The 21,262-nt window shown below is 41.6% G+C and overlaps 1 protein-coding gene and 1 long non-coding RNA gene across 2 annotated transcripts; one reads left to right on the top strand and one right to left on the bottom strand.

Annotated features, from left to right (window-relative positions):
- Window positions 1-367: 367 nt before the first annotated feature.
- Window positions 368-1,341, bottom strand: LOC128419245 (uncharacterized). The gene is made up of 2 exons (XR_008331819.1): window positions 1,226-1,341; window positions 368-898 (listed from the first exon to the last, which is right to left on the bottom strand). It is a non-coding gene; the product is annotated as an uncharacterized LOC128419245 (long non-coding RNA).
- Window positions 1,342-1,429: 88 nt separating this feature from the next.
- NAE1 (NEDD8 activating enzyme E1 subunit 1) lies at window positions 1,430-19,291 on the top strand. The gene is made up of 20 exons (XM_053399689.1): window positions 1,430-1,557; window positions 2,913-3,016; window positions 3,102-3,162; window positions 3,745-3,775; window positions 6,525-6,596; window positions 7,289-7,368; window positions 8,158-8,267; window positions 8,917-9,026; window positions 9,753-9,815; window positions 10,691-10,754; window positions 11,823-11,914; window positions 12,012-12,071; window positions 12,154-12,287; window positions 13,140-13,215; window positions 14,592-14,631; window positions 15,182-15,268; window positions 17,444-17,536; window positions 17,836-17,950; window positions 18,036-18,085; window positions 18,833-19,291. The coding sequence occupies exons 1-20, from the start codon at window positions 1,490-1,492 to the stop codon at window positions 18,940-18,942; spliced, it is 1,620 nt and encodes a 539-aa protein (XP_053255664.1). The 5' UTR covers window positions 1,430-1,489; the 3' UTR covers window positions 18,943-19,291.
- The last annotated feature ends 1,971 nt before the right edge of the window (window positions 19,292-21,262 follow it).

The following is a 21,262-nucleotide window of genomic DNA, read 5'->3' as shown; positions in this document are numbered from 1 at the left end:
TGTTGCAGAATGAGAATGCATGTTTTAAAAAAGGAAAGGAAGGCTGTAATTCTATGCCCATTTAGCTGGGAGTAAACCCAACTGAATTTAGTGGGACTTACTGGTGAATAGACATATACAGGATTGCATTGTAATAAACAAAAAGCCATACAGAGTTGGAGGGGGAATACAAATACATGTATATGAAAAAGTGTGTGCTTGGAGAGAGGTATTTGCAACAAAAAATCAGCCACTGCATTAAATGGGATTATGTCCAATATTTTTAACCTATATGCTTTCCGTAACAGTGTTCTTTTGATATGAATTATGAAATAGTGATCCATTTCCAGACCATCTACAATAGGGTAGTGACAGAAGACAATAAATCTTAAAATGTTGCCATTTTATTTAAATAATCAGAATGTCAAATACTTAACCGTTGCTACAATCCCAGAATGGGGAAGAATGTACAGTATTGACACAGCAAATACAAAGCCAGAAAAAAGCATAATGTGAGATAAGAAAGCTGGGAAACAGGAAACATTCACTTGCAGTAAATCATCTCTCCATTATAACATTAAAGTTGCAGAGGGGAATTCCCACGGAGCTCATAACTTCTGAACAGGTTTACAGTACATAGGACTGCTCTGTAAGGTGAACATACCATTCGCACCTATTTAGCACTAGGAGTAACCCAACTGAATTTTGGGTGTTTCCAGGTTGTTGCTACTTTCAGGTGGGATTTAGTCACATGCCAGCAAACTCAAGTTGTACAATTGGGAGTTCTTGCGCAACGTACCTGCTCTCTCCCCACCAATCTTTTCTGCAATAAATGATGGAGATGTGCACCAGGAAATTATTAGTATTTATTAAATTTGTATTCCGCCTTTCACCCGAAGATCACAGGGCGGTTCACCACCTAAAAATACAAAATGAGAGCACGAAATACATAATAAAATACAAAATAATGGCGCTTGAGAGGAGCATAGGAAGCTGCCCTATACGAGTCAGACCGTTGGTCTGTATTATCTACCCTGAAGGCATGGTCCAACGAGAAGCGCCCTGCATAAAAGCAAATTCTCTCATTCTCCGGTGCATTTCCCCATCCTCACCACTTCCCTTATCAGACAGGGCGCTCCTAGGCTGCCGCTGTTCTCCAGTGGGATTCAATCGCATATTACTGGCAAATCCACGATGCCGCATTTATTTGGGAGGAGGATGCCAAGGAAGGTGTGCGTGAACCTACGCGCATAAGCCACGCCGATCCCACAGTAAACAGCAACAGACGCTGACCGCGGCACCAGCGGCCGACTTCCCATCCACCAAAGCGCCGCGCCGCGGGAGGAGGCGGGCCGAGCGACCCTGCCCGTCAAGCAAAAGCAGCGAATTGCCGGCGGAGCTTGCCGGCTTGCGCAAGCGCGTTGGCGGACGCTGAGCATTCTTGCGCCCCTTCAGGAAGGCTTGGGGAAGTGCGGCGGAGAGGACCGTCCTCGGTTGGCGAGCGGGCGTCATGGCGGCGACAGTGCAGCAGCAGGGCAGAGTCAGCCTGAAGGAGCAGCGCTACGACCGGCAGCTCAGGTCGGCCTGGAGGGCGAGGAGGAGGAGAACGAGGGCTAGTTGGGCGCAGCGCAGGGGGAACGGCCGGCCTCGCGTTGCCACTTGTAGGGAGGCGGGTTGGGCAGGGGGCTTGGCGAGGCTCTGCCAGGGCAGGATCCTTCCTTGGCTGTTTCCTAGGGGCGCCCCCAGGATGGTCGAGTCGCCGCTCAGGGGACTCTCCTCGGCGGCACCGGAGCCAGGACGCCCTCCATCTCCTCCCGCCCAAGGCCTCTCTCTGTTGGCTAAGCCTAGGGCTTAAAAACAAAAGCGAAGAGCTCCTTTAATAAACTTTTACAAAGGCAGTGTGGTCTAGTGGTTACAGCGGTTGTTCAGGACTGGGAAGACCCAGGTTCAAATCCCCCATTGGCCGTGGAGCTCAGTGGGTGATCGGGGGCTTCTTACGCTGGACAGGTGCACCCCACCTCCAGTAGAGATCTCTCTCCTTCCTATGCCAGGTATACATCTCAGGGACTCGCTTCACTTTTAACAGATGCCTCTTCTTCCCTAGCAAGTTCTAGTGTATCTTTTATATTGTTCCCAGCGACAGCCAAAAAGCCTCTGACCCAAAGGAGCACTTTGCTGTGTGTGCAGGTTTAAAGCTCTCTGTGTACCCTGCTTCACTGGCTTGTTATGATGATGGAAGGGGAAGACCTATGTTCACATCAGCCTCAGTTCCTTGGAGCTCTAAGCACTGTATAAATATTACAAATAATGCTTACAAACCTCCTTAAAGTGCTCAAAAACCTTACAATATTTTCTAACTTGAGTTTGTTAGAAATCAAGCTTTCTTCATCTTTTAGCCAATTGTTCTATCACTCTGACAAATTTGTATTGTGCTCTTCCTCTGAGGAGTTCAGGGCCACATCATCATAGTATTTCTATTAGGTGGATGAGGCTGAGAGATGGTGCATAGTCCAAGACCACCTAGTAAGTTTTATGGGATTTTGAACCTGGATCTTTCTAGTCAAAGTCTTAACGCCTGTAGTCCTCCATAATACATCCCATTATCCCTGATTATTGGCCATGTTGGCTGGGGCTTCTGGAAATCGAGACTCCAACAACATCAAGATAGCTATTTGTTCCCCAGTCTTGGTCTAACACTATAATTACTATACAAAAGTTTCTGTCCAGTTCCATTTTCAAGACTAGCCACTTCTCATTTCATCTGTTAGTTTTTTCTTTTTTTTAAGATACTCAGTTCCATGCTTATCTAAAGAAGCAACACTTTAACAGTGATGTTCTGAACCATCCTTCATCAATGCATCAATTTCTTGTATGTATCCTCTCTCAAAATTTGAATTAGGAATGTTGATGATGCCTGTGTTTTTGTGTTGCAGATTATGGGGCGACCATGGACAAGAAGCTTTAGAATCTGCACACGTTTGTGTGATAAATGCAACGGCCACAGGAACTGAGATCCTCAAAAACTTAGTTCTGCCAGGTATAAATAAAAACAAATGTGCAACTTTCATTGAGTAGAAAAGTTGTAATTTGGAGTAAGCACCATGTTTATTTGTTTCTTCAAGGTGTTGGATCGTTTACAATTGTTGATGGGAATCAAGTCACCGGTGAAGATGTTGGCAATAGGTAATGTGTGCACCATAGTTCTGAAAATGAAGGAGTGTGTTTAGGTGTGGGAGGTGAGTTGCTTGCGAACCCATAGGGACACTGCTGACCTCTAAACTATATGATCGGCAGGTTGGGCAATGTTCTGTCTGTACCAGGCCTATTTCAAAATTACCATTTAAAATACGTGGGAAGAATTCAGTGGGGCTCTGAGGAGCACAGTGGTGTAGAGTGTGGGGCAAGTAAAGATGTGGCTATGCAGAAACAACTGGGAATGTGCTCTTGGTTGGTCTTTGGCAAGTGAGACTTGTTATAAGCACTGATAAATTAATTGGTACTTAGAGTAAGCCCCACTGGGATTGATTGGGTCCTGTTACTGCATTCTTCCACTGTCTCAATGTTCTGCTGTTGATAGGGCCATAATCACTTGAATTACAAAAATCCAAAATATTAATTCCAACAAGAACATTCCTATTGGAGAGAGGAAATGTGTTTGGGCTGTTTTCTTGGAGTACATTGCATAAAGTGATATATTTTATTTCAAGAAATGTTTCATCAAGTTAAAACTCTGAAATGTGTGGTTGCTTTTTCTGCTTTTTTTAGTTTTTTCCTGCAAAGAAGCAGCATTGGCCAGGTAAGAAAATATTAAATGTGCTGTATTGGGAAAGTGACTCTGTAGTATTTGAGAGACCTGTAGTATTTGAGAGACCACCTTATCTCTTACCTATGCAGTAGGTCACTGTAGTCTACAGGATAACTTCTCCTAAAGTTCCAAAGATCTCAAAAGCCCACTCCACAGTAACTTGGAGCAGGGATTTCAGTATGGCAACCCCTGTTCTATGGAACAAAGATATGACAATTGCCCATTATTTGCACTTTCCAGAAACAGTTGAATACATTTTTGTTCTAACATGCTTTCCTAGGTGAATGAATGGGTCTCTGCCATGGGTGTCCACTTTGAATTGTTTTTAAAATTATCTGTTGTTGTTTTTGGTGTTATGTTTAACTGTTTTAAGCTGTTTTATTCTGTTTTGTACATTGCCTTGAAACATGTTCATGGAAAGTGATTAACAATAGTTAACTAACAGTACATTGGACCCACCTGGTGAAATATATTTTACTTTCTCTTTCATAATAAAGAGATTAACAGTGCAATCTCATACATGTCTACTCAGAAGTAACTCCCAATGAGTTCAAAGGGATTTACTTCCAGGTAGGAGTGAACAGAATTGCAGCACATAACTAAATCATATGACTAAAATACAGATAAACAGATTGCAAATTATGTAAGAGCCAATCAGAAGCCTTACAAATTCATACAAATGCTTGGAAGGACTTGTTCTAATTAGTTCACTCAAAATTAAGACTTCTTACCCACCTGCTTGCATGCAAAGGTCAGCATGTTCTACCCAAACAAAACTTTGGTTATTTCCCCCTCTAGCTATGCTAGTGCCTGTGAGAAAGTAGAGCCCACATCAAATTCCATTGTCCTCTTTTCTCTGCACCACTTTTCATCAGCAGTACATAACCTGACCACTCCATGTGTTGGTAACCTTGAAGCTGGGGTACTGTAATGTGTTCTATGTGGGACTGCCCTTGGATCTAGTTCTTTGTATGTTGATTTAAATGTAAAATCCACCATAATCAAAAGTAGTAGTAGTAGTAGTAGTAGTAGTATCTATACGCACCTTTTTCCCTGACAGGGACTCAATGCAGCTTATAGATAAAAATAAGAAAAGCTAAAAATATGGGACAGGGAAACAGTCATTAAAAGCAATTAAATGTCGGTATAGAATCAAACCTATATATACAAATACCGTATTTTTCGCCCTATAGGACTCACTTTTCCTCCTCCAAAAATGAAGGGGAAATGTGTGTGCGTCCTATGGGGCGAATGCAGGCTTTCGCTGAAGCCTGGAGAGCGAGAGGCGTCGGTGTGCACCGACACCTCTCGCTCTCCAGGCTCCAGGAAGCTATCCGCAAGCCTTGCGCGCCCGGGGGGAGTTCCCCCGGGCGCGCAAGGCTTGCAGGCAGCAGCCTGCAGCGCGGAGCACGGGGCGCCCTTCGGAGGACGTACCGTGCTTTGCACAGGTGTCCGCAAGCCTTGCATGCCCCAGGGAACTCCCCCCGGGCGCGCACGGCTTGCAGGCGGCAGCCTGTAGCGCAGAGAACGGGGCGCCCTCCGGAGAACGCCCTGTGCTTCGCGCAGGTGTCCGCAAGCCTTGCGCGCCCGGGGGAAGTCCCCCCGGGCGCGCACGGCTTGCGGGCGGCAGCCAGCAGTGCGGAGCACGGGGCGCCCTCCGGAGGACGTCCTGTGCTTCACGCAGGTGTCCGCAAGCCTTGCGCGCCCGGGGGAACTCCCCCCGGGCGCGCAAGGCTTGCGGGCGGCAGCGCGGAGCACGGGGCGCCCTTCGGAAGACGCCCCGTGCTTCGTGCAGGTGTCGGCAAGCCTTGCGCACCGGGGGGAACTCCCCCCGGGCGCGCAAGACTTTCGGGCGGCAGCCTGCAGCGCGGAGCACGGGGCGCCCTTCAGAGGACGTCCCGTGCTTTGCGCAGGTGTCCGCAAGCCTTGCGTGCCCCAGGGAACTCCCCCCGGGCGTGCACGGCTTGCGGGCGGCAGCCTGTAGCGCAGAGCACGGGGCACCCCCCCAGAGGACGCCCTGTGCTTCGCGCAGGTGTCCGCAAGGCTTGCGCACCCGGGGGAACTCCCCCCGGGCGTGCACGGCTTGCGGGCGGCAGCACGGAGCACGGGGTGCCCTCCGGAGGACGCCCCATGCTTCACGCAGGTGTCCGCAAGCCTTGCGCACCCGGGGGAACTCCCCCCGGGCGCGCAATGCTTGCAGGCGGCAGCCTGCAGCGCGGAGCACGGGGCGCCCTCCGGAGGACGGCCCGTGCTTCGCGCAGGTGTCCGCAGCCTGCCGCCTGGCGCGTGAGGCGCCCTGAAGCAGAGCGCCCCTCGCGCCGGGCAGACATCAGCCAGCCCCACAAGCTCCGGGGACAGCGGGGAGGCGCAGCGCCGCCATCCCACTGTTCCCCGCCCTGGTTTTGGGGGGGAAATAAAGGGGGGAAATTCCTTTATTTCCCCCCCCAAAAAAAAGTAGGTGCGTCCTATGGGACGGAGCATCCTATGGTTCGAAAAATACGGTAACTGAAATAAAAACAGAACAGCACAGCCATTTCATTAAAAGCAGTCAGTTCCTAAAAACCTTTTTGAACAAGAAAGTCTTCACCTATTGACAGAAGGACGACAACGAGAGAGCCAACAAGGAGAGGGAACATCCCTCTCTGCATCCCCACCAAACACGCTTGTGAGAGAAGTATGTAAGCATGCATAGGATTGTAGTCATAACTGTCTAATATTTCCAATTGTTATTTTTAAACAGAATCGAGCTCAGTGTGCCACAGAACTATTACAAGAATTGAATAATGATGTCTCTGGAAATTTCGTGGAAGAGGTTTGTAGCAAACATCCTTGTGTATAATGCAGTGTTGGCAATTGGAGAAGTATAAAAGAGAAGGCTGCATGTGCATGCCACCTATAACCATGGCATGCAACTAGAGAATTACAAGTGAAGGGAAATGGTAGCCAAGCCAGCTGAGTTGTGTAGCATCCTGCCTCCTCCACAGCACCCTTTGTCGTCACTGCATCCCACTGTGGAAAGGTCTGATGTGAAAAGGCATCATCAGCCACACTTTAAATAGCAAATCCTGTCCATGTTGTGTGAATTGATATTATAGCAGAACATAGATTTACTCCAAAAGTAGGGTGAACTTGGCAGTTGTTAATGCAGCTTTAAAGAGTGTGCATGTGACAGTGAATCTTGGCCAAATTGTGCCATACAGTCATCACTGTTCTGTGCAGGGTGAATGAGGTAACTGCTATGTTTATGTGGTTGATGCCCTGATTGATGCTTGAATGTGAGGCACAGAAAATTCCAGGGGTTGATTTATTCATATCTATAGGATTTAGGAAAATCCTAAATTTAGGGGGGCGTGTTTATGTTAACCGTAGTCCTACATATATGTGCATATTAAAAGTAAGTTTGCAATTCATGCACTTAGCCCAATAAGTGAAACTAATGTTTAATATTTCTATGTGTAATTGTTTTATGATCTAATATGTATGTGTCTATTGCATTTTCTTAAGAATCCAGATAAACTTCTGGACAATGATCCTTCATTTTTCTGCCGGTTTAATATAGTGATTGCAACTCAACTCCCAGAGAGGTAAGCAAGAATCAAATTAACATTATCATGTAAAATGCAAATATTCTTCAGGCTTTTCCAGTGAATATGTAAATTACGTGAGAAAGCTAGTGTGTCATCCTTGTTTTTAATGCTTACATCCAATTGATTTCCATTATGTTTGAGCACAATTCCATTTAGTTAAGTTGTGTTTTCCTCTAGCTATTGCCATTACACTGAAACCAAAAAAATACACACTTGGCTGGGAAATTCACTAGATAGGGGCTAAACTAGATGTTCTAGAAACCTGAGTTCCCTAGGCATTGCAAAGAGTGGAAATTGTGTCCTTGCAACCTTTCTCCCTAGATGTCTTATTTCCCAGTGCTGCATTTGTTTCTAAATGCTTGGTTTGGCCCTAAGGAGATCTGCTGTGGTAATCAACTTGTTAACCTACCATTCCTTATAAAGGAATTCTCTGCTTGATTTGTGGCCTGCATCTTGATAATGAAAGGAGTTCAGTCATCTCTATACTCTGATAAAGATTCAGAAAAGTTGATAAAGATTCAGAAAAAGTTGCTACATTGCTCACTATTCTGTCATAATATACTGAAAACAATAAATTTGAATTATTTAAGATACACTATATCTTGAGCTGCTGGTTAAAATAACTTTTGTGATTGCTTAACTTTATATTCAACAGAAATATAGGCTGTGGACCGCTATTAAAGAAAAAAGATTTCTTTTTTGCAATAGAGCAGTCCCCCCCTCTCTCTCTCTGTGCGTGTATGTATGTGTTCTCTTGATCTGACTCCATATCTTAATATTTTTCAGTACATTACTCAGGCTTGCCGAAGTCCTCTGGAATTATAACATTCCGCTGTTAGTTTGTAGGACTTATGGATTAATAGGATATATGAGAATCATTATTAAAGAACACCCAGGTAAGAGATTCATTTAATAATTAAGAGCTTCTCCTATGTTGGGGTAGTCAACATGGTGCCTTACAATTATTGTTGGTTTCCAGCTTGTATTGGCCAAGCTGGTGTGGGCAGGGATGATGGGAGTTGTAGTCTAACAGCATCAGAAAGATACCGTGTTGGCCACTTCTGCCTTATAGCTTATACATGCCCACCTTTTAAAATGTTATTATTATTGAATTGTAACATGACAGATTTTTTGAGACACTTCAGTATGTTTCATACTGAGTGAACATACTAAAAAATAATAATCTAGAAATGTAGTTCATCTTGTTGGTAGCAAAATTAGATGTAAAATCCAGTCCCAAGCTGTAGATCTGACTACCTCTACTTTTTATTGTATGCCATTTCTCCAGCAAATAGTAGGTTTTTCCAGAGGGGAAGGGGCATTGCTCAATGGTAGCATCCGCATTGTATGTAGAAGGCTCTAGGTTCAATCTCTGGCATTTCCAGGTGGGTCTGGAAGAAAACCCTGTCTGAAAACCTAGAAAACGTTGCCTGTCAGTGTAGATAACACTGAGCTAGATGGACCATGATGATAAATAGCATGTGAAGTTGAATATGTTATCATCGAATTTCTTTCAAATCAAAATCTCCTTCAATATTTTGATAGTTGTGGAATCTCACCCAGACAATGCATTGGATGATTTGAGACTGGACAATCCTTTTCCAGAACTGAAGGAGCACATTCAGTCTTATGATTTGGATCATATGGAGAAAAAGGTTAGTATAAGCTCTGTGTTCTGTCTAACAATATGGGTGCAGGCTTTAGAGACAATCCACACAATCATTTTAAGAGAAGCGGCTTACAGGCTGTAACTAATGCCTACGAAAGACTCTTTTTAAAAATAGTGTTTTGAGTTTGAGACTTTCAGTGAATTCACCTATTCTAGTTTCTGGTTTTATTTTGAAGAATTTAATGCTGCAGTAGAATTCCATGAGATAAGCAGTGTGAGGTCTGTTTGAAGAAAAAATTGCTAAGCATACTTTTCGAAACAGATCCTTCATTACAGGTTTGCTTCTCCATACACTTCCAACATAAGCTTGTTGTAAAACCACAGCAACTAGCCCAAGAAGCATTGAATAGCTCAAAATAACTAAATCATTGATTATTATTTAAGGCTTTATGGCCACCCCTGAATGCTGTTGGGATTTTAAACCAAAAGAAAATTCTGTGTCTTCACTAATGGGCAACTTGCAAAGTCACATGCAAACTCATAAAGCTGAGGAAGTTGTGCAGGTTCTTCAGATCTGTTGCACAAATTGGAAGAATTATGCTGCAAGTATGTTAATGACACCTGTTTATTGAAAGCAGTTCAGTTAATTTATCTGTTTTTGTTGAAAGCTGAATTTTTGTGGTGCATTGAACCTGTACTTAGTTCAACAGCTTCCTTGCTTCAGGGTTGCTGTATTCATCTGTTTAAAACAAGTGTAATTTTGCATTTGCAGGAACACAGCCACATTCCATGGATTGTGATCGTATCCAAGTATCTAGAAAAATGGCATAATGAAGTATGTAGACACCATGGTAATATTCTAACATATTGGTGCTTTCTTTTCAGCACTATGGAAATTAAGCTTCCCAAAGAAGCTTAAGTGCTATTATTATATGTTTTAGGACAGAGGCTGCAGTCTGGTGTGTGGCTGGCTGCTTAAATCCTACTGACCAACTCAATTTAAACAACCAGATTGTGGGTAGAAATGCATGTGCTAAAAAGCAAACCAGTTGAGTGCTCTCCAGATTTTTTATTTGGAACAAAAATATTTTTAAAAATCTGGTTGCATATAGGCAAAGTACCTGCATGGGAATCCCCCCAGGATTCAGTAATACCCTATTCCCTTGTGTTCTCTTTTATCCCTCACCCACCAATTTCAGCATGTAAGTTCATGGGCAGGCAGTTGTTTCAGGCAATTGAAGGTCTGTATGCACTTCCCATATCCCTATTCAGACCCCATTTTCTGCCTCACAAGTTACTTGTGTTGTAGGTTGGCCTGTATTCTGGGGAGTGTGGGGGGTGGGACAGGGCTCAATTGAAGCTTGTATGCTTCTGTACCTGGGTGCTGCACCAGTACACAACTGTATCAGGCACTTGCCTTGATTTATCGTCTTTGATTAAACATGAGATCCTGCTGCTGTTTGTTAAATATTGATGGTTGCTTTTAATGTAAATGTTAAAACAGGTAAAGATTTCACTTTATAGAAATTAAAAAGAGCACCAATGCCTGGATAGCTTACCCCTGGTCAGACATAGTTGGAAACATGGAAAATAGTGCCCCAAAGAACAATTTCTGCTATTTTCTGTAACACAGATGCATACTCAAAACTCCCTTGCTGGTTGGCCGCTCTATGTTTTTACATAGTTCACATATATAACTTTTCTATTTAGAACAGTGGACAGATGCCTAAGAACTACAAAGAAAAGGAAGCCTTCCGAGAGATGATTAGGCAAGGTAATGTCAAGCAGGAGCTTATTAGCAATATACCAAAGGTGCAGAATTTTAAAATACATTTTTATATATTAATATGGGGGGCGGGGTGGCTAACCTATGGCCTCCAGATGTTCTTGAACTTCAAGTCTCATCAGCCCTAGCCAACATAGCCACTGGTCAGGGATCAGGAAAATTGTAGCATCAAGCGGGTCAGGGTGCTCATGAGTTAACCCAGGACTTAGCACTATATGAATGAGCCTTCACAAGTCTGAGTGAAGCATCAGGCTCTCACAACTCTGTCCCCTTTCATCCTCGGTAGTAGCGCCCGCCCTGTGGAACGCCCTCCCGTCAGATGTCAAGGAAATAAGCAGCTATCCTATTTTTAAAAGACATCTGAAGGCAGCCCTTTTTAAAAATAGTTTAATATTTTAATATTTAATTTAAAAGTTTTAAATATTTAATGTTGTATTGTTTTTAACACTCGATTGGGAGCCGCCCAGAGTGGCTGGGGTATAAATGATATTATTATTATTATATTATCCTGCTGCTGGGTTTAGTTTCACTTTCAAAGAATCTTTGCTTAGCATTGCTTGCAAGCCGGGGGCCCATATTTCAAGCTAGCAATGCTTAGTTTCTAAAGGAAACCAACTTCAAAATACAGCTTATAAAGCTGTCCTGTTTAAATAATCATTTTGTGTGTGTTTTAAATCAGGATCCCTAGATTGTACACAGCACTACAAAACTAAGCAGAAATCTTCCTCCCGGGGATATGGGAGGTGTGTGAGCAGGGGCTTCACTTCGGAGGTTCATCTATGTAGAACTAAACAATGGTTTAGCGTTGCAGCTTTATCTTGAGCTCTGTTGTGCTTTAAGAATACATGCAAAATATGCATAAATGGTATTACTATTTTTTATCATCACCATCATTAATGTATTAATCTTATAAGCCACTATCTCAAGGCAATTTACATAAAAATGTCAGAAGTATCAACTTTTAAGAGAACCTGACAAAGTCACTTGAATTTTAAGGAGCTAAATAATAATGAAGATCATCTATGTTTAAAGTCCTGCTTTTTCTATTCTTATTAGGAATCTTAAAAAATGAAAATGGAGGCCTAGAAGATGAAGAAAACTTTGAAGAAGCTATTAAAAACGTGAACACAGCTGTAGCTGCTACTAAGGTAAAATAAGATTCCTCCACAGTATTCTAGCCGCATAATTACTGAATCCTTTTTTGGAAAATTTGCTTAAATTTGTTCTCCCCCCACCTTCCTTTAGATACCAGGTTGCATTGAAGACATTTTCAGTGACGATCGTTGTATCACGCTTTCAAAGCAGGTAATAAACACAAACAGCTTGCTACTGTATTCTGCTTATCTAAATAGAAAAAGTTAGTGTGATATTTTTGTTTACCCTTAAGAGTCCACACTTTTGGATCTTGGTTCGAGCTGTAAAGGAATTTGTGGCAAAGGAGGGTCGAGGAAATTTACCTGTCCGGGGCACAATTCCAGATATGATAGCAGATTCTAGTAAATTTATCAAGCTGCAAAATATGTAAGTATTGTCTGTTTTTTGCTTTATATTATATTAAATATTGAATGATAACGCGCGCACACCCAAATCATAGAATTGTAGACTTGGAAGGGATCCCAAGGGTCATCTGGTTCAACCCACTGCAATGAAGGAATATCAACTAAAGCATCCATGGCAGATGGCCATCCAACCTCTGCTTAAAAACCTCCAGGGAAGGAAAGTCCGCCACCTTCTTAGGGACTGTGATCCAATTGGACTAGCAATATCAGCATGGGTGACACGACAGTGTAAGACAGGGTATAGCAACTGTATAGAAGCACGTGTAGATTTGAATGATTTTTGTTGTTGTTCCATGATCTCTAGCATTTCTTCCTTCAGAGCTCAATAAAGGGGAACCAAATGTGTATTTTCCCCCATAGTATTTTTTTCAGCCACAAACGAATTGCCAATGCACCATTACCTGTAGTTCACTTACAGGGCAGTTCTCAGAAGTAAGTTCTGGGACTACGATCTTTAGAATACTGCTCATTCCACTAACTACTTAGCCATAAAGGTATTTGTTCCCTTAACTGTGTTCATGTTCCTGATAAGTGAATTCAAGCAGATGACAATATTGATAGTTTTCAGTGACCGCTTCTCACATGCCTGTTTTGTACAGAGATTCCTGTTTCGGTACAAAAACATATAAAGTAATAATGACCTTCTAAGTATCAATTTTAAAACAAATAGATCTTAGGAAGCTGGCGCAGTCCCTGTCTTTCCATTTGTCTTTGACAGTCTGTAACATGAGAATGAATATTGATGTAGATGAAGCCTACTGATTTCTGGAATTGGTCTTACTGAAGTTTTACGTTTTTGCCCCTTTTTAAAAAGATATCGTGACAAAGCTAAGAAAGATGCCGAAGCTGTGGCTAACTATGCTGCCAAGCTGCTCCAGTCATTAGGCAAGGTGAGCTAATGAAAGTTATGTTTTGAATCTTCCGTCTCTTTAATCTTCCTTCTCTATCTTAACATGGAAAGCGGCTCCTATATAATGACCCAATCTAAAGAGCTAATGATCTGTACTCACAGGTTTGTACTTGATCGACAGAACTGTTGATAATTGCGAGTAGATTTTTAAAAAAATGATAAAATCACATATTGTGTTGGGATGGTAAAGGTAAAGGGACCCCTGACCATTGGGTCCAGTCGTGGCCGACTCGGGTTGCTGTGCTCATCTCGCTTTATTGGCCGAGGGAGCCATTGTACAGCTTCTGGGTCATGTGGCCAGCATGACTAAGCCACTTCTGACGAACCAGAGCAGAAACGCCGTTTACCTTCCCGCCAGAGCGGTAGCTATTTATCTACTTGCACTTTCGAACTGCTAGGTTGGCAGGAGCAGGGACCAAGCAACGGGAGCTCACCCTGTCGCAGGGATTCGAACCGCCGACCTTCTGCTTGGCAACTCCTAGGCTCTGTGGTTTAACCCACAGCGCCACCTGCGTCCCGTGTTGGTATGGAGCCTTTAACTAAAAGACACCACTGTTCATGTGACTTTCCTTGTTTCATTGTGACTGGGATGAATGTTACAGCCGTGAAAATTCATGGAAGATTCTAATTCCTAGGAATTGTGTGATGGAGGCATCCAGTAAAGTGTGGACTAACATACTCACTGTCCCAAGGCAGGGTCACATGGTACCAAAGCATCAACTAGTTCCTGAGTCTTTGCCTCCACTCCAGTTCCTTTCCTTCCTTTAAACAGAATATGTTTAAACTGCTCCTCACTCCTTTGTTTTTGTTTTTAATTCTTACCTTGCCAGTTCTTTGATTCTTCCTATTTTTTCTGCCTATATTTTCTTTCCCCCTTCAAAGTTAAAAAATAAATAAACCCAAACTCTTCCCCCACCCTATGCTTTCCTGCCTTTTTTCTCTTGCTGGCATCCAGTGGGAACAAAGACCAATGTCTTTCTTTCCCTATGGCCTTATTTTCTTTTGTGACGTTGGAGCAGCTCATCCAACAGCAGAAATTTCACCACTAGAACATCATTACCACATAATACCATTTTTTAAAAAGATAATGCAACAAAGCAGTTTACACCAAAGCAGCAAATTTATATTGAGCATACACTTTCTTAAACACTATCAGTCTTACTGAATCAGGGCAATATTCCTCAATTTTCTTGTCTTATTTGCTACTTATTCTTATGACAATGCGGAATTAGGAGAAAGTGGCTGCTTAATAAGATTATTCTACTTAAATAAATGTGACTTCAAACATCTAATGAACATTTTAAAAACAATTGTGTTAAGAGAATTGGCATGTTAACATGACACTTTATTTCATAGGCACCAGAATCTATTTCTCAGAAAGAACTGAAACTACTTTGTAAGTATTCATGGTTTTCTCTCAGCTTATACTGTGTTACATTGTCTTTGTTACTGTGTACTTAGTTTTTCACACATGGCTTCTCCATTTTGGCTTTATTTTTGTTAAATAAATCATGACACATGTCATTTATTGTTCATCTGAGGTTGCATTTACCTAACTTTAAGATCTGCTAAGGAACAGATGATTGTTACTATGTCCTGATATGTAAAACAGAATTCATAGAGGGTGTACTTTCTTTTTCACATGACTGTATATGCATAAACATTTCTGTCTCTACAGAGTTTTTGGTGTCATTCTAGTGCCTGGAGAAAATCTATCTTTGTTTGAAGCATCTCACATTAGCATTTCTGTGGACCAGGAGGTTCAAATCCTTACAAAGCCACTAGAAATAACTCAGTGAATTTTATATAATTGCCAGGTTTATCCTTTTTTTTGTTTTTTGTTTAAATGATTAGGTTTCAAGGGCTAGTTGTTTTTGTTTTTTAAAAATGCTATCCCTTCATTACACATACTTTTCTCTCTTATCTTCCTTCCCAACTCTATTTAGGCACTAATTCAGCATTTCTTCAAGTAGTGCGGTGTAGATCTCTTTCTGAAGAGTATGGTTTGAATACTTCAAACAAAGATGAGATCAGTAAGAACATGACTTTATTATCTACAGTCTTCTTTTACTGTGTTTTCATCTGCAGACAGTGATGTGGAAATAATGACCTGAAAGGGATTATGTCATTCTGTTGTTTCCTTTGTTTCTGCTGTAACATGGAAAATGGAATTGGGATCTTAGTTACGGGGAAATGTGTGACCCCAAAGCAGCTTTGATCTTTGTGCCTTATTATAGATGGGATATGCTAATGGTTACAGCAGTGATGAGGAGAGTGAAAGTGCAACTTGCTTTTGCTATTTCTTGGTGAAAACAAATTTCAGAAATTATTTTGTTAGATCTGTAGACATACATGAACCATTCATGCTGACATAGTAGGGGAAATTCTCAGGGGGAAAACCTCAAATGCTTGGCACATGATCAGTCGTTCCCTTTGTTTATTTTAAAACATTTCAACCCTCTTATCACAATGAGCCCAGGGTGAGATATAACACAACAGAACTAAAATACAATGTAACAGCAGCATAGTGATATAAATACATGCAGAGCAGAAAACAAAGCAGCTTATAATGAATTTTAAGAGGGAGAATATTCTACAATTGGGGCTCTACAGTGGAGGCTGTTAAATGGGTTGCTGCATAGCAGATATCATACCTAAGTGGAAACATTAACAGGGCTCCCCCCCCGCCCCCCGATTTTAATTCACCACCAGGAGAGAAGGTACATATTTAGCTCTCAAGCTGTTTAGGGCTTTATAAATTAATACAAGCATCTTACCTGGTAGCACATGGGTAGCCATTTTTGCTCCTTCAGGACCAGTGTTAACATCATTCTGGTATTCCAATCTACTCAGTAATAAGGTGGCTGCATTCTGCATAAGCGGCAGCTTCCAGACCAGCTCCAAGGGCAGCCCCATGCAGAGCACATTACAGTCATTTATCTGTCTATCTGGGAGGCTTCCAGCGCACGAGTCACTGTGGCATGGCTATCCGTGTCCAGGAATGACCGTAGCCGACAAATCAGCCAAAGCTGTAACAGGCACTCCACCTTGTTGGAGTTCAGTCTCAGCTTGTGCAGCCCACCATTGTATCCAAGCCCAATCAAGAACTTGTAGACTACACCTGAGTCAGATGCCAAGGAGAACAAAGCTGGGTGTCATCAGTGTATTGATGGCACCCTGCCCTCAAATCCCTGATGGCCTCACCAGTTTCATACAGATGTTACATAGCATGGGAGACATGACTGTATGTTGGGAAATCTCACAGAGACCCAGCAGCTCTTCCTGAAGAATACCTGCCTGAAATCCACCCTGCAGGTTGGAGTGGAACCACTGTGTCTTCTGACACCCAAGCCACAGAGCTGTTCTAGTGAAATACCATGGTTAATTATATAAAAAACTGCTGAGCAATCCAAGGGATGTTACTGAGCTTCATTCCTCCTTTTCTCCTAACAGAGGTCATCCATCTAAAGAGACCCAAGACCATTTTGGTTATGAAACTGGGCTGGAACCCAAGAATGGGTCTAGATAATCATCTTCATCCAAGAGCTGAAGTTTGGTGGCAACCACCCTCTTGAGCACTTATCCCAGAACATAGACCTTAGCGACTAGGCAGTACCTATCACAGCATTTGAGGGACGCGGGTGGCGCTGTGGGTTAAACCACAGAGCCTAGGACTTGCTGATCGGTAGGTCGGCGGTTCGAATCCCCGCGATGGGGTGAGCTCCCGTTGCTCGGTCCCAGCTCCTGTCAACCTAGCAGTTCGAAAGCACCTCAAAGTGCAAGTAGATAAATAGTGACCGCTCTCCGGCGGGAAGGTAAACGGCATTTCCGTGTGCTGCTCTGGTTCGCCAGAAGCGGCTTCGTCATGCTGGCCACATGACCCGGAAGCTGTCTGCGGACAAGCGCCAGCTCCCGGCCTATAGAGTGAGATGAGCGCGCAACCCCACAGTCAGTCACAACTGGACCAAATGGTCAGGGGTCCCTTTACCTTTACCTTTTATCACAGCATTTGGGTCCCCAAAGGCCAGTGTTGGTCAAACACGTTTATGTCTGTTGACTGTAATTCACAAACCATACAGAGATGTTTGTGTAACCAATTTCTTGTGAAAATGAATTTCAGTTCAGGTGATTTTAGGATTTTTATAAAAGCAATGCAACACTTTTCTTCAGCTTATTGGTACACAATTAACACTATTTTTCCCTTAAAGTTTCCCATATGGATAACCCTGATAGTGAGATGGTGCTGTACTTAATGTTACGAGCTGTGGATAGATTCTTTAAACACCATGGGAGATATCCAGGTAAATTCGATTTTAATATTGCCCAGATTGCAACACTGTTAGCAAAATATGTGTTTAGTACAATGGATAAATTGAATAAATTGAAAATTTCCTTAAGTGGCCCTTGGGTATAACCTTAATAATATTCTGTGTTCATAAATATATAGATTAATTGTGTGGTTGAGGCATATACCATTATTATGCCTCTATATATTTTACAAATTAGATTACAGAGATTTATTAAATCATTTGATTTTTTAAAAAATTATCTTCTCTTACAAAAATTATATCTATGTACAATTTTTAAAAATCATTTCCAGGTGCTTATAATTATCAAGTGGAAGATGACATTGGAAAACTGAAATCTTGCCTCAACAGTTTTCTTCAGGAATATGGATTACCTGTAACAGTGAAGGATGATTACGTTCATGAATTGTAAGTACTATATAAAATAAAAATAAAGTTTTCCTGGGTTTTGTTTTGGTATTACAAATTTTACAATGTTGTTTTTCCTGTGTAGTTGTCGCTATGGAGCTGCTGAGCCACATATGATTGCAGCATTTTTGGGAGGTAAGAAATACTATAATTTCAACCAGTTCTTCTCTAGCAGTACACTTATTAGCACGTGAAAAAATATTACAGCTTTATATTCTCTTTTTTAACACTAGTGGAAGTTTTTTCACTCGTCTTATTAATTAATTTATGACTCCTTTTACATCCATCTCAAGACAACTTACAGACATACCATAAAACAATAACATAGTTTTAAAAATGATGTAAAAATAATAGAATCATATATTTGTAGAGATGGAAGGTGCACAATGAAGTGTTCATTTTGAATTGTTTTTAAACCTACTTGTCAAAATTAAAATGTCTCTGGAATATATAGTGTTTGGAATACATGCTATGTAGAATTCAAGATATGAGATAGTAGTGTATTTGACTCAGCTATGATAAAAACAATGTATATCATTTCCAAAACTGAAATATTTCCAATGTGTACACATTGTTCAAGGTAAGAAACATGTTGTAGACTCTGCTTTACTGTGACTACAGATATTATTTAACAAGGTTCATGGGTTTTGCTGTATGCTGCTTTGAAGAGTCTATATATAAAGCAGTATAAAAATGTCCTAAAATTAATAAGTTGTTTGCTCTCTACCACTGAGTGAAGTTGGTTATGGGAATTGTTATGCTCTATTTTCAGTTCACTGGCATAAAGTGGCAGTTGAAGAAAAACAATTTTGTATTGCATCAATTGAGTTATGAAGTTCTAACTTTGTTCCTTTCTCTTCCAATTCCCCTGCTGTTTTACAGGAGCTGCTGCTCAAGAGGCTGTGAAAATAATTACAAAACAATTTGTAATTTTTAATAACACCTACATTTACAATGGCATGTCACAGACATCTGCAACATTCAAGTTATAGGCTAAGCACAGTGCATTGTTTAAAACTGTGGTTGCATTTAATTTGCAGTTTGTTCTGTAAATGATTGCTGCTATATTTGCTGCCACGTTCCCTTCTTTGTAATTTTTCCCGATTATTAAATGTTCTTCTGAACTGTAATAAATATTTTTATCTTGTATTTTAATAAGAGGCACTGGAATACGTTGACTGTCATCACTATCAACATCATATTATTTTAGATGTAAGCAGCATTTTTCTTCTGTGCTATTGGGAGTGGGACCCAATACAGACCATTGCTATTAGCCTGCTCATATCACTCCGAAAAGTGTTTCTTAACCTATGTGTTAAATAAATACCTCTTTGAAGCAAATGTACAGCAAATAATATGGAGTGTTGTTTTCAACGTAAGCTGCTTTTGTTCAGAAAGAGGATTTTTAAAAAACCAATGAATACACTAACACACTATGCACCTTTGAATATTATTAATATATTAAACTATGAACAAGATTTAAAGCATTCTGGAAGAGAATGTGTAGTAATAGCAATTTTAGAAACTGCTGTTCTTGGTCTTCCCAATATATTTGTTTGACTGCTTCTCTTCCTTAGTTATAGTAAAAGTTCAGTTGTTAGTATCTGTAATGTTGCTGGGGAAAGGATTAAATGTGTTTTCCTGGGATTAGTTGAAAGACTTGGACTTGAAGATGGTTTGTACAAACATACCGTACGTGATCATGTTAGCATTAGTTCCAGTGAATTAGAGGAGACTGCTCAAGAATTGGATTTATTGGCGGTGGGGAATCATACTTGGTAGGTACATTGGTGTTACTTTGTACAAGAGGAGGTACCCTAGTTTAAGATTGTTCTAAACTGCCCTGAGGCTCCATGGGATCAAAGGCAAGTTTAAAAGAATTACAAATCAATTGACATGGATTTTAGTTCTAGTGCAGGCTTCCTCAACCTCAGCCCTCCAGATGTTTTGAGACTACAATTTCCAGCATTCCTGACCTCTGGTCCTGCTAGCTAGGGATCATGGCAGTTGTAGGCCAAAAACATCTGGAGGGCCGAGGTTGAGGAAGCCTGATCTAGTGTGATGGAAGAGTACATATTATTCACTACCCAATTTACAGGCAGGCAAAACAAGGAAGTATATGATTTGGGATAATCCCTTCCATGGGTTTAATGTCAATTTTGAAACCGCATTCTAGGAAGGGGCTCATGCATGTAAGCCAAACAGTGATTTGGTGCTGTGGCATGCTGGACATGTCAACTATAGCTAATAGTATTGGCTCTGTTAAAGCAAAAGGCATACTAAGTAGGTAAAATGAAATGTTTTATTTGGTGAGCAGGTTTTTATGAGATTTTAATATTTACCATCTGCTTGCAGTTCCAGTGCTTTGTGTGAATTGAACTTATCACTGTTGTAGAGGTGGCTCCTTTGTGTTCACATACGGATTTTTATCACTTGGTGTTTAAAATAAATGTGTGAAAACAACCCAATAAAGATCAAAGCTTGTGGATTGCCTCACCCTGCTTTTCAGTGGAGGCATTTTCATGTGCGATCTTTGTTCATGTGAATTAGGCACCTTTGTGCATGTGCATGCATTACTTGTACACCTTATTTTTCATGGACAAACCAATACGGCTGGATGGCACGTTAATTGCTTCCTCACCAACTAGTAGACCTGGAAGTCTGATCTGAGGTGAAATAATTCCCATATCTAAAACACACCTCTGAAGTGATCCCATTCCTGAAAAAATCTGTGGGGTGACTTGGTGGTTTTAAAATACTGGAAAGCAGGTGTTGATTTTGCTGGCTTAGATCCAGAGCTGTGTCTGCATTCTAAAACTGCACCACTCCATGCCTCTTGGAGCTCAATAGTAGGGCATGAAACTTATGGTAAATGTTACTGATGGGGAGGGAGCACAAACAATTAAAAAAAAAATGGCACAGGCTAGCAAGTAAAATGAACAATTTACATTCTGACATCTTGATCCTAAACCTCAGCACTAAAGTTAAGCTTCAGGGGCATTTCCAGTGAGTGTTCAGAGGCAGGATGAGAACTACCCTGGGACTTTTATCCCCCAAGACTAAGGTTACTAGACGTCCCCGTTTCCTGGGGACAGTCCCCGGATTTACAAATCAGTCCCCTGACAAAATCTATCTAGTAGGAAATTGAAAAGTGTCCCCAGATTCACTGAAAAAAATCTGGTAACCTTACCCAAGACATTAAATATGGAGTAAGACTCAGGTGTGGGGAGAGAAGGGAAACCATTACTCTTGAGTTTTTGGGACTAAATATAGGATAAAAATTGAATGGAGCTAATTCTATGCTGGCCCTTC

Source organism: Podarcis raffonei, chromosome 8 (genome assembly GCF_027172205.1).
Source record: "Podarcis raffonei isolate rPodRaf1 chromosome 8, rPodRaf1.pri, whole genome shotgun sequence".
Classification (NCBI taxonomy): Eukaryota; Metazoa; Chordata; class Lepidosauria; order Squamata; family Lacertidae; genus Podarcis; species Podarcis raffonei.
The sequence above is the reverse complement of the archived record's forward strand: the minus strand, read 5'-3'. Positions and strand labels throughout refer to the sequence as shown.